General features: G+C 36.4%; 2 protein-coding genes across 2 annotated transcripts; both read left to right on the forward strand.

Annotated features, from left to right (window-relative positions):
• Positions 1-339: 339 nt before the first annotated feature.
• On the forward strand, positions 340-1272 carry LOC111150132 (olfactory receptor 5W2). Its single transcript, XM_022507509.1, is given in 1 exon segment — positions 340-1272. A coding segment is annotated over 1 exon segment (933 nt).
• A 14358-nt stretch (positions 1273-15630) lies between these two features.
• On the forward strand, positions 15631-16570 carry LOC111150140 (olfactory receptor-like protein OLF2). Its single transcript, XM_022507520.1, is given in 3 exon segments — positions 15631-16123; positions 16126-16322; positions 16325-16570. Coding segments are annotated over 3 exon segments (936 nt in total).

Consider the following 16570-nt stretch of genomic DNA (forward strand, 5'->3'; position numbering starts at 1 on the left):
AGGTATCAATTCATTCAAATATCTTCCTTGATACAATGGAGGTAATGCTTGGATAAATAGAAGAGCTTGTAGAAAGTTGCATACCTTATAAATGACATCTAGATTTAGATCAAAGTTCCTCAACCACCTACCAGAGATATTTTTTATTACTGTCATATTTCATAGTAATGCATCTTTAAAGAGTGATACTGACCAAGTAATTTTATGAGTATAAAAGACAATTGCAGAAAGAAATTGTATTCTGCTTTACAGATATTGTGTCATTGGTCAGAAGACTTGCATGTTCATCTATCATTTTCTTGACCATTTTCTCAAAAGTTTAGACAAAAGTATAGAAGAATGGATGAAGGAAATTGCTCATCCTTTACAGAATTCATTTTCTTGGGAATTACCGATAACCCTGGGATGAAAGTGACCCTATTTACAACATTTCTTGTTGTTTATCTCATTAATCTTTTTGCAAATCTTGGAATGATCACTTTAATTAGAATGGATTCCTAGCTTCACACGCCTATGTACTTTTTCCTCAGCCATCTCTCCTTCTGTGACCTTTGTTATACCACAGCAGTTGGGCCCAAAATGTTGGTAGACCTTTAAGCCAAAAAAAAATCAATCCCTTTCTTTGGCTGTGCTCTGCAGTTCTTGATCTTCTGTATGTTTGGTGATTCTGAGTGTCTGCTGCTGGCAGTGATGGCCTTTGATCGGTATAAGGCCATTAGCAACCCCTTGCTCTACACAGCCAACATGTCCAACAGACTGTGCTCCCTGCTCATGGCTGTGGTTTACATGCTGGGAACAGCAGATGCCTTGTTACACATGACTTTATCATTCCGCTTATGTTTCTGTGGATCGAATGAGATTAATCATTTCTTCTGTGATGTGCCTCCTCTCCTATTGCTGTCTTGCTCAGATACACAGGTCAATGAGTTAGTGATATTCACTGTTTTTGGATTCATTGAACTGAGTATCATTTCAGGAGTGCTTGTCTCTTACTGTTATATAATCTTATCAGTCTTGAAGATCCACTCTGCTGAGGGGAGGTTCAAAGCTTTCTCCACCTGCACCTCCCACCTAACTGCTGTTGCAATTTTCCAGGGAACAATACTCTTCACGTATTTCCGGCCGAGTTCTTCCTACTCCCTTGATCAAGATAAAATGACCTCATTGTTTTACACCCTTGTGATTCCCATGCTAAACCCACTGGTGTATAGCCTACGGAACAAGGATGTAAAAGAGGCCCTGAAAAAGCTGAAAATTAAAAAGTGGTTTTAAATATTTATATCACACACACACACACACACACACACACACACACATGCATTGTGGTGGTTGTTTTAGTAAAATTATATTGCATAACACAAGAGAAAGAAAATAGTCTTAAAAACCTTAATCTAACAAAATAGGTTTGTTTTAAAGCTCTATCATAATAATTTTGCAGTTCCCTGAATATATTGTACTCTATTAAGTGTCTATATTTTATATATGGCACTCCCTTTTAATGGGAAACTTTTCTGACCTTTCTAATTTTGCCAGATTTTTATTTGTTCATTTTTTCATTCAAATATTAATTTATTACACTTAGATGTATGTGGGTTTACTAAGTGACTTGAGTATGTAAAGGCTCTATATTCCATGGTACATCTGGTAGTGTTCCTACTAATGAATCTTATAATCTATTCAAAGTAATCAACATTATTTAATGAAGCACCAAATAATTCACAAGTTTCAGGCTCATCATGAAGTAAAAATAGGGGGCTTTTATCCAAAGAAAATTTCTAAATCTAGTGTAAAAGAAAGGCTTCACTGGCTCGAGATACAGAGTCTCAGATCTCAAAATATGCAAGTTGGGAGAAGTAAAGATAGCAGGCAGACTATTTGACAATTAGAGACATCTTCAGGTAGACAAGTCATGACTCTTTAGAAGTAAAGTAGTGTGATTGCCAAAACATGATGGACCTTGATGACGGATGTTATGCTAAGTGAAGTAAATCAGACAGAGAAAGACAAATACTGTACGATCTCACTTACATGCAGAATCTAAACAAGTTGAACTCATAAAAGCAAAGAGTGGAATGGAGATTACCAGGGTTTAGGGTGTGGAGGAAATGGGAGGCTGTTGGTCAAATAATACAAACATTTTGTTTTAAGAGGAATAAGTTTTGGGAATGTAATGTACAACATGGTGACTATAGTTAATGATACTGTATCGTGTAACTGAAATTCGCTAAGAATTTGCTCTTAAGTGTTCTCAACACAACAAAAAATTGGTAACTAAGTGGGTAATGAATTTTTTATTAACCTTACCAGCAGTGAAGATTTCACAAATTATATCTATATCAAAACACACATTGTAAAACTTAAAAAGGCCCAATGCTATATTCAATTCTATTCTAAGAAAGCTGGGGGGGGGGATAAAAAAGAAGAAAAGAAATCAAAATAGTTAGGTTATAAAGAGTAGTGGAAGGGGTCTTGGTAAAATACTTCATTGTGCTATAATTATCAAAAATCAACTCCTCTATCAATGCTTCAGGGAAATTTCCTTCCTTCTCTGCCCCTTCTTAGTCCTCACTGAATGTCCATTTTTGTAATGCCAGTAAAACATCTTCTTTAAGCACTGTTTTAATATCATTCTGTTTATGAAATCCCTTTTTCTAGTAGGAGACCAGGAGCATTCTTTGTCAAGGATTGAACATTTCATCCCCATTTTCCAAAGCACCTGCCTATACGCTGGGGCACCAAATGGAAGAGAAAGTAAATAATGAATTAAAAACACCAGATAACATTTTTGAGAATTTATCATAAGTTAGTAATGCAATTATATGATTGTAAGTCATGTGGCCAGAATACACATATTATACATTCTATTGTGTTATATATATTACAACTTTTAAGAAAGTGCATAAAATGGTTGTGAATACTAAAATAGTAGATCAATAAAGACCTACATATTAACTCCCCTAGAAGTAAGGAGCATTTGTGTGTGTGTGTTCTTGATATTGCTCTATTTCATCTTTGCTTAGTCTAGTTTCCGATGGTTAAAGCAAAAGGCAGCTTGTTGAAATAACATGGAAATATTGTTATGTTGGAAGAACCATTATCCATTACACTCAATTATCCATTACAATCATAGAAGCTAAAAGCCATTGAATTTCTTAGATTTTGTAGCTGCTATTTTTAAGTATTTTTGTGCAGAAACATTTCAGAGTAGAAGAAATAGTTTCTCTGTTTTTTTTTAAGGGGGCACTTGTGGAAGACTATGACCTGTCACTAGATATCATGCTTGGAAAAAAAAAACAAAACTGTGAAGAAATTTATTTTTTTAATAACAAGATTTCCATCTGTACCATATTTTCTCAATGAACAGATATACTTTTGAAATTGTTACTATGAGCAGCAGCATGGAAGAGAAAAAATGTTTTAAATATACAAGTCTAAGAAAAATAGAGTGTAGGGGGGTTGTTGTTTAAACTTGGAGAATTTTAATATGTAATCTGATTAACCAGCCTTGCTCCCTTGTGACAACCATATTTTGCAACATCTAAAGACTGATTTGATCTACATATTGACTGTTTTATCAGATCTAGTGGGTTTGAACTAAAAAATAGAAACTTTTAAACCCTAGAAATGGAATTCCAAAAATAGAACTGACTGATTCAATTAATTGTTGACTTCCTCTCCCTAAACGTAAAGCCAGGTAATATAAATTTCTGAAGGCCAAGTACTTGTAAATATGAGACATTTTAGTGAACACTTATGAAAATTCAGAATTTCATAGACATTTCTAGAGTGGATATTCAACTTTCTTGGTATTCAAGGAATAAAAATGAGTTCTTAAATGTAGTATATTATGACTCACCTATAGAATTGCAAAATGGGTAAACAGTGGAAATGCTGAGTATTGAGGAAGATGTGGACCAATCAGGGCTCTTACACGTTGAGAATAGAGAGGAGAACTAGCATTTTCCTTTGTAAAACTCTATGCTTGTCTATGCTGAACATATAAATGTCTTGTGACAAAAAATTCTATTCCCAGATTTATACTGAAGTGAAATGAGTGAATGTCTGCCCAAATACATGTACAAAATATTCATCATTGCATTATTTATCATAGTATTAGACTGAAAACAACTAAGATATATCCATATAGAGTTAAAAGTCTGTTTCTTGGTTTGTCACTCTTTTTCTCTCTCCTTTTTTTCCTTTGCTCATTTGTTTTGTTTCTTAAATCTACCTATAGTGAGATTATATATGCATATACACACATACACACCCTAACATGATGGAATGTTATACATTTATATAATGGAATATTATTCAGCCATCAAAAAGAATGAAATCTTGCCATTTGCCACGACATAGATGGAGCTTGATAGTGTTTTGCTAAGTGCAACAGGTCAGTCAGAGAGAGTCAAATACCATACGATTTCACTTATGGGTGAAATTTAAGAAACAAAACAGATGAACTTAGAAGAAAGAAAAAAAGAAAAAAGAGAAGAAGTCAATCTATGAAAGAGACTGTTAACTTCAGAGAACAAACTGAGGGTTTCTGGATGGGAATTAGGTGGGGGATGGGCTAAATGGATAATGGCTGTTAAGGAAGGCCCTTGTGATGAGCACTGTGTGTTATATGGAAGTGAAAAATCACTTAATTCTATTCCTGAAACTAATATTACACTATATGTTAACTGACTAGAATTTAAATAAAATCTTGAAACATTAAGAAATAAAGTAACCACTGACTTATGAAATTAAAAAAAAAAAACTTACAAATTGACCTATCACACTAGACATGGTTAGGGTACGGAGTCGACCACCCCTCAATTAGACAGAGAACACTCTCAATAATGCAAGTCACACAGTGAGGTTGATTTCCAGCTCGCTGGGGTCCAAGTATCCAGCCCGGCTCAGTGGGTTTCAACAAGGACCCAGAGCACTCAAAGCCAAGGGTTTATATAGCATTTTCAAGGCACTTTTCCATAGCTACATACATCTCTTGTGCCCCACTTTGACAGTTTAACTTTGTTTAACCTTTTGCCACCCTGGTGTCACCCTGGTGCCATCCTGGCGGTTAAGTGAGATTTAGGTTTAGAAGAAATTTAACTTTATTTACATTTCCTTCTGCCTCAGACTCCCTCAGTTTTATGGTGGGGAGGGCGACCTTAGGCCTTGAGGAACTGAGCCTTTTGTCTCTGGAAATTGGGCCATTGAAGAGATAGCCCTTTTTGTTGTAAATCACCAGGACATTTGCAAACCAAGGGAGACTCCTGTCTTGCAGAATTGTGATCTCTGCAAGTTAACTCTTTGTTTTTCTTCAACATCTGGTCCCCATGGCGCCATCGCCTAACGGCCATGGTTGTGTATGATTAAGTTGTTTCTTAGGTTTTAGCTACTTTCTCTTATCTCAAGTTACGTGCACCTGTGGGCTGGTTAGGGACGCTCAGTAAAATGGCTTCCCGGCCTTCAGGATGGCCATTCTTATGCTAACCCACTCTTACAGTGCCAGGTGCCGGCTTTTGCTTTGCCAAGATGGCTGTACTTATGTCAGGGCTAGACTCCAAGTGGGTACAGCCTTGTTTTTCTTGGCCTCCACACCTGGAGCTGGTTTCCAGGACTTGTTTTTTAAGTCCCCTGGGGGAAGGGGAGCAGGGACAGTAAAATAGGTCCTTACAACATGATTTTGCAGTGGTTCTTGGGATGATTTCTAAAGATGCTAGTAATGTTCTCTTTTTTTGGCCTGGTTCTGAGTGAAAGGAATCTTTGTTTCTGAAAAATTTGCAGTGTAGTTTCTCAAATAAAAATTATATGTACTGCAAATATATTCTCTAAAACAAAATACATTTTTTTTAAAGATTTTATTTATTTGACAGAGATCACAAGTAGGCAGAGAGGCAGGCAGAGAGAGAGGAGGAAGCAGGCTCCCTGCTGAGCAGAGAGCCTGATGCGGGGCTCGATCCCAGGACCCTGAGATCATGACCTGAGCCGAAGGCAGAGGCTTTAACCCACTGAGCCCCCCAGGCGCCCCACAAAATACATTTTCTATCAGATTGTAAGCAACCACAGGGTTTTTCTTAAATCTTGTGTTCCTTCAACACAGTAAGTGTTCACAATATATCCATAAAATTGATGCAATGCACATATGTCATAGAATATCTCAGTGCACATTCTTCATGTTATTAAAAATTCTGACTTGCTTCCAGAACAATGCCTTTCTCCACCTACAGGCACTTCTAGTCTTTCTTCCGGCAGCAGGGAAACTTAGTAAACTTTGGTACCTACATCATGCCAGGAACTCTTTGTCACGATACTCAATGTTTCAGGGACAGATAGTTATATTCTAAACAGTGTGATCTGGGTGGATGGGCGCCGACGTATAGGATTGTTTGGTATCGTGAGGGTTATTCAGAAACCTGTGGTTAGAGATAATTTTTTTCTCAGTTGCTTGTAACTCATGTATAAAATGTCTCCTAAAAACATTCTTTTTTCAATTCCATTCTTAATGAAATTCTCATTTGGAATGGAATGAAATTCCATTCTCAATCTCCATTCTTAACTAAAACTGAGATCCATCAGGAATTAAATTAGGCTACCTAACATGTAATAATAATCTAGTCACACAAGCTCAGGGGTAAATCATGGGAAAGAGTATTCGAAGGGAAGTTAGTTTGCATGATCTTGAGCCGAAGGCAGAGGCTTTAACCCACTGAGCCACCCAGGCACCCCTAGTTTGCATGATCTTGAGGAGAAGCCCTGTTTGAGAGGCTAAGGTTAGTTCCTGGTTGAACAAAATGGAGCCTGAGGGATTTTTCAGGACCCTGGAGACAGGGGAGTGCCTGAGGGAACAATTAATTTGAAAAGAATGGAAGGAAGAACCAAGGACAATTTCACATTCTCTAAATAGGTACTGAAGAAGTAAACAATGGTAGAAAATGTCTTGGGTAACAAAAATAGATCAGTTTCTTGAGTTGAACCCATGGGCAATTAGTAGCAATTGGTTACATGGCTTTGCCTTGCATCTATAATATCTCCCTCACCAATACTTTTGGTATCTTAGTGTCAGGACCATCACACTTCCCAAATTTAAAAGGGTACTAATTTCGTTGGGGATTGTTCTAGCTTTATAGAAAGCAAGGAACAAAAACAACACACTAATAAAAGAGAGAAAACAAACAAAAAGCAATGCCAACCCCCCTGCTAACTCAGGTGAAGTTTCTGAATAAATAGGAGAGTACCCCGAGGACTCAAGAAAAGAAACTCGTGGGGCGCCTGGGTGGCTCAGTGGGTTAAGCCTCTGCCTTCGGCTCAGGTCGTGATCTCAGGGTCCTGGGATTGAGCCCCATGTCAGGTTCTCTGCTTCCCTTCCTCTCTCTTCCTGCCACTCTGTCTACTTGTGATCTCTGCCTATCAAATAAATAAATAATCTTAAAAAAAAAAAAGACTCAGAAAACATAGCTGTTGTGCATAATTATTACACATTATCTGGACATATCTACCAACAGTAGCAATCTGTGATGTCAGGTATAGTGTCCTGCTTAGCATATTGTAAAAGGTCACTCAGAATATGGCCAGTCGGGAGATTATCGCCTGGGGCTGCCATGGTGCACAGCCTCAGGGTCACCAATATTCTTATTTTCTCTTTAGTCTCTGGAATTCTGCAATGCAGCCCCCTCCTCATTATGTTCTCTCTGCACCAGTGCAAGTGATGTTCAAGAGTTCAGTTGTAATATAAGCACAGACTATGTCTCCATCTGGTGACCCTCCTTCCATGCTTCCCTCAGTCATCAATCATGCAGGCTGAAATGCTGCTGCATTACAGAGCACACTTAGAGGAGCTCCCAGTTGCTTAAAACCCTGAGAAGCTGTCATCACTGGTTTGTTAGTTTTCAAAGGAGACTTTAAGGTAAACACATGCGAGCCTTCCATGAGATTAGCCGAGAGAATTATTGCCTAAGAGGGATTTTTCATGATGCTGTCATCAGGAATCTATTGAGAGCAAAAGCTTTGCAGGCAGAAAAACCAACTCCAGATGCCAATGTCTGCATCTGTACGAGGAGGTTATTAATAACCAGTTGGAATAGATGAGATAACATCATAAATAAGTGATATTTTATAATAATGAGAGAAATAATTCATGAAAACTCCTAGCGTTTGAAAGCAACTCCCCAAAATGGTCTCTTTTTTCTCTTAAGTCCATTTCCATAAAGAAACACAGCACATGAGGAATCATATATGCACATTTTCACTCATTTCCAGTTATGTATGATATAAAGAATTGTATATTATAGAAAAGGTAGACTTTTCATTTCTTCCCTTCCAGGTTCTCTGGCCAGTCTAATAATTAAATTAGCATAAAACAGATTAACAGGAGAAAAACAAATTTAATTGTGTATGCTCCCGTACTTACAGAAATAGGAGACTCAGTGACCAAAGCAAACAGCTTTTATATATTCTATACAAAGAAACAATATAAAGATGTTCCGACTTGGGTAGTAAACTAGTAAAGAAGTAACAAGGGTTGTTTATATATCCTTTTTGAACCTGAATTTCTCTGGCTCTAAAGATGTCTCCTTTCTGGTAGAGAGGAAGACACGTACCACATGGGAAATTTAGTTCCTGCTTTCAGGAGGGAAAAGGAGCATTAGTGTGTCCTTCATGCATCTAAGAAAAGCATCATTAGTTCAGTTGTAAATATTAATATATGTTTTTTGTGGTTTTATTATTTAATTTTTCTTTAGTTATTTTCCTTTTTCATACAAATAAAAATGTTCAGTTCACATAAAAGAACAAATGTCTCATATATGGTGAAGAAAGTCTTAATTAACTACATATTTTTATGACATAGTGAATTAAGATAGACTTTAGAGATGTAAGTCCTAAGTGTCGTTGAACAAAAATGGTATACTTTCTCCTCATTCAGTTTCAAAAAGAAATTGCACATTATCCGTCATTTTTATTCAGGTTGACTTTTCTCCAGTTACACAGGCCCGTATTATTTTTATAATAAAGACATGAACTCAAGATAAAGGTTTTATGGTATTACCATATTTAATTCATGTTTACAAATTTTAAACAGAATCACCATCTGTTAAATATGGCCAAAAGATATTTGATTGGAATTCAGATATATATATAGATAGATATCTATATATAGAATGAGATAGATGTAGATAGATTGATATAGATAGATGTAGATATAGATTTATCAGCCTGTGTGTGTGTGTGTGAGAGAGAGAGAAATGATGGTAAACACTATCCCTGCAAATTATTATTTTTAAATTTTAATTTTAATTAATTATTTTTATTAACATACAATGTATCCTTTGCTTCAGGGGTACAGGTCTGTGAATCATCGGTTTTACACAATTCACAGCACTCACCATAGCACATACCTTCCCCCATGTCCGTAGCCCAGCCACGCTATTAAGGAGAATAGAAAGAATATTCTAACAGTTACATCTGTAAGTCAGTTACCAAGTACCAAGTGCATTCTTGCTATTTATTGATTTCATCTATCTCTGTCCTAGTTTCTGATAATCAAAGTACTGCATCAACCTGTTGAGACAACATATTATACGGCATGTATTTGAACCTAAATAAACGAGTTTGGAGTACAGAGATATTTTAGACATAGTGGCAGATAGTAGAGGAAATATCTATGTATTTAAGGAACTGCCAGTGCTTTCAAAACTTGCTCCCTATTATGTCTGCATAAGAATTACCTTGTTCTTATTACAAATGAGGGTCCCTGTGCCCCGGGTATTCATCCTACCACCAGTTCTATAGAAGGAAATTACAGTAATGTAATTATAATAAAAAATGATACTCCAAAAGTAATTATTCTTTATAGGCACAGACATTTTTCCTAGTACCATTTTTTTTTCCCCTAAACCATCACAGCTCTTAAAGATGGAATCGTTTTACCTTTTAAAGGTCTCCAGCCATTTCCTTGGGTTACTGTTATTTTTCTGAAGAGAATACTATACAAATCCAAAAAACATGCTGTAGAGCCCGGGTAAATGTGTACGTTGGGACACTTGAGGATGATGGGCTTCTAGTAGTAATGATGCCAGGAAAATAAGCATGAACTGTGACTGTCCTGCTCAAACTGCTATGTATATTCACCCATTTATAGTTGTTGTAACGTGATTTCTTCTAATGTTATACATCAAGGATTTCTGCTTTTGTAACTTGGCTCATGAATAGTTACAGTCTTAGAGTAAATGGACTTAACAACGACTTCTATTAAGAATATTAATTTAACTTGGGGCACCTGGGTGGCTCAGTGGGTTAAAGCCTCTGCCTTTGGCTCAGGTCATGATCCCAGAGTCCTGGAATCCAGTCCCGCATCGGGCTCTCTGCTCAGCAGGGAGCCTGCTTCCCCCTCTCTGTCTGTCTGCCTCTCTGCCTACTTGTGATCTCTGTCTGTCAAATAAATAAATAAATTTTTAAAAAATATTATTATATAATATATATTTAATATATATGATAATATATATAATATATATAATAATATATTATTATATTATAATTATAATAATATAATACTAACATATTATGTAAGGCTCAAAGACATTCTTAATTGGGGCACCTGGGTAGCTCAGCGGGTTAAAGCCTCTGCCTTCGGCTGAGGTCATGATCTCAGAGTCCTGGGATCAAGTTCCGCATTGGGCTCTCTGCTCAGCAGGGAGCCTGCTTCCTCCTCTCTCTCTCTCTCTCTCTCTGCCTGCCTCTCTGCCTACTTGTAAAATAAATAAAATATTTTAAAAAAGACATTCTTAATTAACCATTACCATTGCAGAAGTTACAAGTCAATGAATGTCTTCAATTTTTTCGTTGCTGTTGCAAAATGCCTTTGTGTGAAAACATTTCAGAATGGAAGCAAAGCCCAAGAAGATTCTTTGGCTTTCAAAGGAGTATTTGTAGGATGCTCTGAATTTTCACAAAGTATCATGATGGAAAAACAACAACAACAACAACTACAAAAACCTATGGACAATTTTATTATTATTTTTTTAATAAAATGCTGTAAGGTTTCCACCTCTATGAACTTTTCCAATTAACATATCCTCTTTCGGAGATATTCCTTATCAGTAGCAGCATGGTAGAAAATGTTTGAAGTTTATTGCCCCAGAAATATGTGTTGTCAGTGGATTACTACTAATTTAAGAGTGTGTAAACCTATGATTAACTCATCTCTCTGCCTTATAAAAACTATATATCACAGCATCTAAAAATGGATTGATCTATATATTGGCTGTTTTATCAAATCTAGTGGTTTAAACTAGAGAATAGGACATTTGAAGCCCTATAAATGGAATTACAAAAGTAGAATTGACTCATTCAATTAGTTGTGGGCCTCCTCTCTGTGAATTTGTGAAATTGAATAACATATTATGGAAAATATTTTTTAGGGAATCATGACTCAAATAGAAGCTGGGGCAGATGGCCTATAATGACTATCTCAGTATTTTACATAAATAGAGGACACCGTATCAAAAGGCTTTATGTATTTTCACTTGTGAACTTCAATCCTCATCATTCCTTTGCCTTCTTAGTCACTCTACATCACATCCTTCTCACCTATCCCCAGAGACCGATGGCAAATAGCTATTTCCAAAGGCAATATTATCAGGGCCAAGGGGAAGTCTTTAAATAGGGTACCATAGGAGGCTCCAACACCTCTCTTCCCACAGACACACCAAATGAATAGCTACACATGGTACAGTTCCCTCTGAAAGAGATCAAGAAACTGAGTGACTCCCACACATCAGAGAAGTTAGCAAAAGCAGGTACAAATGTAGGTCTTTTGTAAAAAGGATGTGGTATGACACAAACTTTCAAAAAGTGGGAGAAACCTGTACAATGTTACATGTCAATTGTGCCTCAGTAAAACTAGGAAACAATACAGTCATGGAAACACATAAATGAAAAGACACACACACACACAACACACACACACACACACACAATTTTTTAAATGAGATTATCTTATAGACTTTTGAATTTTATTTTCTTAGTGATAATCTATCCCCTTATTACTAGATTCTACACATTCCTCTCCAGTATGCTAAATCTTTTTTTCCTAATATACACCTCAAAAATCCCACGACCTATGATAACAGCTTATTTTTCTTTTATTTTTCATCATGCCCATTCATTAGTAAATATATGATCATCACTTGCTTTTCAGAAAATAGTGTATATATAATTCATCACATGTTAAATTTCCCAATTAACTGTAGTCTTTTGCAAATCCTTCTGCACCAGCATACAGGACTCTAATGTATTCCTTTTTAATGATTATATAATGTTCCACATCATGGAACTATGTTAATCCATTTATTTATTCCCCTATTCAGGAGCATCTCTTTGTTTCTAATTTGATTACTATTAACTTTGTTAAAAATATAATTGTAAAAAAACTATATGCCTCTTGAAAGCTATTCCCAGAAAGATAGTTATTTTTTCTGTACTGGATTCATCAAAGCAGCCAAAGGGCAGCCCAATTTAACGGGATGAGGGAAAGACATCATGGGAGAAATGTCAGAGAATTTGAAACCATCTTTAATTAGACACAACTATCATCGTCAGTAGGAGAACCTTGGAAATTCTCATTTTCCCATTCTTTTGCTATTAGCTTTTCATATATTTAAATTAAATACATAGGTACCTGTGAATGAATTTTTCTTATTCCTTGCAAGCACACACAGAACAAAATGCACTTATTGAAGAGATACTTGATTTTCACATTACAGAAAGGAAAGGTAGATGAAAGTTTATACCAGTCAGGTCAGTGGGGAGGGTGGGTTAACTCTGGTTACTGCTGATGGTCATCAATGGTCCCAGGGACCAAAAGGACAGGAAAAGGTTCAGAGATCATTGAATATTACATCATAACTGTTGGAAGGGATTTGGAGAGGACACAAAATTATACTCCCAAACTTCTCAACTTTGTAAAAATTGAAATAATAGCAAAGAAAAATTTTAAGAAATGAATAGAATCTTGTTTTTTCTTAAACCCTCTTCCATGCACACATATGTGATCTATATTAGTTGAAACAGTGTGCAAAACCTCTTTATTTCAAATATTTGTCCATCACTCATGAGCCTTTCTACCTAAGAGACTTCAGAACAAAGATTCAATTAGACATTAATTGTACCGGTGCTGGTGCTAGGGCTGCAGGATATACAGAAATTAGCTCAGGGCAGCTATTACTACTAAGGAACTTACAATGTAGACACATATCTAAATAAAAGAAAGATAATACAAGAGAAAGTGCCATGCACGGTGGATATGATAGTCATAAATAATTGAAATCCAGTTAGGTGATGTGGTTGAATAAATGGAAATACACATACTTATGAAAAAAATGTATTAATATAACCACTGAAGAATCGTTATGTTTCTAAGTGAAAAGGTGAAAGAATTTGTTTCAGAAAGAAAGGAAACAGGATACAAATACAAAACAGGAAATAATCATTTTATTTAATAGACTTATTAATGGAATAAATTTAACAGAATAGATAATAGTTAACAGATAAAATAGTTAAGTAGAAAGTCTATGTGAGTTTCATTGGAAGTCTGCTCTGACTGGAGGAAGATGGTATGGACTCAGTGTAGCAATGAATCATACTATAAAAATCATTTCATCTTCCTAAAGATGATCCATTCGGTGCAAGTGCAAAGAATTGAAATTCAGCCTTTGCTGAAATTGTTGCAACGTTCATGAGGGAAAACACAGAACTAGACATCTAATTAATTAGATTTGTATAGTACAGATTGTGAGGGCAAAGGCATGAGAAACTTCAGTCCCAAATGACACTGAGTGAAAATAAAATGCAACCTGTCTGTATTGTTCAGCTGCTATGGGCAAGCACAGAAGGATTTGTCCATCACAGGTAGGTTTCTGAATCAGTAAATTTATTTTTTTTTAATTTTTATTTATTTATTTGACAGAGATCACAAGTAGGCAGAGAGGCAGGCAGAGAGAGAAGGGGAAGCAGACTTCCGGCTGAGCAGAGAGCCTGTTGCGGGGCTCAATCCCAGGACCCTGGGATCATGACCTGAGCCGAAGGCAGAGGCTTTAACCCACTGAGCCACCCAGGCACCCCTGAATCAGTAAATTTAAAGAGTCAAGAAAAAATGTTTATATTTGGAAAAATGAGGAATCAAATATTTAAAAAAATGATTTTTAAAATTTATTTCCTTTGGTTAATAGTTTGTAATCTAATGGCAAAAAGGGAGGTATTTCTCATATAAGTAGGGTGAATCAGATTCATTTTGATTAGCAAATAAACAATTTTACTTATTTATATCTTAATCATATTTAAAAAAGAAAAACACTGGGTTTTTCAATGATTGCAAAAGGGCATATGGAAAGTTAAGCTTTTTTTCTACTTTTGTTTACCGGTGATAGTGGAGGTGTCAAAACACAAATGCTAATTTGTATAAATTCAACCCCCTAGGAAGCACATATTGTATTTATTCAAATCTGAAACAAAATCAGATCACCCATATTCCAGTTTTCACCAACGGAAAGACAGGTCCATGCAAACACACACACACACACACACACACACACACATACACAGAAGGCTATAAAAGATACGTTTATTACTTCTGTTCCCACCTCTATTTTTAATAAACAAGTCAGGTTTAAAATCCAAAGAAATCAGAAGTGTATGTGTTAAATACTATGTATGTGTTAAACACTTGTTTTTAGTATTCTTTTTTTTTTTTTTTTTTTTTTTTAACTGACCAAGAGAAACATCCTTTGGCATCAGGTCACTCCTGATTGTAAGCAATAAAAACATGGCAAAGTAGTAATATATTACTAGAGAAAAGTTTATTAAAATATATCTAATGTCTCAAAAAATATTAAAAACAGTGTGAATGGGAACTGTCACAAACATATTTCACTCATTATTCTTAGATCAGAGAGATGTTTATTGTTTCTGAACTTAACACAGAGGCTTAAACAGATCATGATTCTTCAAGAACTCAGTAAATGTAATCACTTTATGGTCAATTAGATGTTTATTTTTAAAATATAAGAATGCATATTCCAAACTTGTTTTTTTTTAAGATTTCATTTATTTATTTGACAGACAGAGATCACAAGTAGGCAGAAGGCAGAGAGGCAGGCAGAGAGAGAGGAGGAAGCAGGCTCCCCGCTGAGCAGAGAGCCAGATGCGGGGCTCGATCCCAGAACCCCGGGATCATGACCTGAGTTGAAGGCAGAGGCTTTAACCTGCTGAGCCACCCAGGCTCCCCTCCAAGCTTGTTTTTAATTGAGGTATTCCTTTCATGTAATATTTGACTTGTAATGAGCTTTCATTCATGATTGCCTACTGGGATAAAGCTATGCAGGTGCACCCCGATTATATACCTTATGGACGATCTCCAAATTTGGAATCAGACTTTCTTTTGTCCTATCCCAAATACTGTAACTTTTGTCAGCAACAGTGAAACTTGTCTGGACTGTCTGAAGAATAAGACCGTAAAGAATATGATATACTGAAATAAATCCTTTTTGCTTTACAGATGATAATTTTCTGAGTGTCAAGAAGACTTAGAACTTCAGTCTACCATTTCTTGATGATTTCTGTAGCATTTTGGAAGATTTAAGGAGAATGGATGGAAAAAATTGCTCTTCTGTGAATGAATTCCTTCTCTTGGGAATTAGCAATGAACCTGGAGTTAAAATGACTCTATTTATCACATTTCTTATTGTCTATCTAATCATTCTTGTTGCAAACCTGGGGATGATCGTTTTAATCAGAATGGTTTCCCACCTTCACACACCCATGTATTTCTTCCTCAGCCACCTCTCCTTCAGTGACCTCTGTTACTCTACAGCAGTTGGACCCAGGATGCTGGTAGGCTTCATTGCCAAGAACAAGTCAATTCCCTTCCATGGCTGTGCTCTGCAATGGTTAGTGTTCTGTACCTTTGTAGATTCTGAGTGTCTGCTGCGCGCAGTGATGGCCTTTGACTGGTACAAAGCCATTAGCAACCCCTTGCGCTACACGGTCAGCATGTCCAGCAGACTGTGCTCCTTGCTCATGGCTGGGGTTTACATGGTGGGAATTGTAGATGCTTCAGTAAATACCATACTCACATTCCGCTCTGTTTCTGTGGGTCTAATGTGATTAACCATTTCTTCTGTGATGTCCCACCTCTCCTTGTGTTGTCTTGCTTAGACATACAGGTTAATGAGTTAGTGATATTCACCATTTTTGGCTTCATTGAACTGATTACTCTTTCAGGGCTGTTTGTGTCTTACTGCTATATCATCCTAGCAGTGATAAAGATCAACTCTGCGGAGGGGAGGGGAGGTTCAAAGCTTTCTCCACCTGCACCTCCCACTTAACTGCTGTTGCGATTTTCCAGGGAACTCTGCTCTTTATGTATTTCCGGCCGAGTTCTTCCTACTCTCTTGATCAAGACAAAATTATTTCATTGTTTTACTCCCTTGTGATTCCCATGCTAAACCCTCTGATTTATAGCCTACGGAACAAGGATGTGAAAGATGCCTTGAAGAACCTTAAAAGTAAAAAGTGGTTTCATTGA

Source organism: Enhydra lutris, unplaced genomic scaffold (genome assembly GCF_002288905.1).
Source record: "Enhydra lutris kenyoni isolate GAN:26980312 unplaced genomic scaffold, ASM228890v2 scaffoldscaffold22, whole genome shotgun sequence".
NCBI classification, from domain to species: Eukaryota; Metazoa; Chordata; class Mammalia; order Carnivora; family Mustelidae; genus Enhydra; species Enhydra lutris.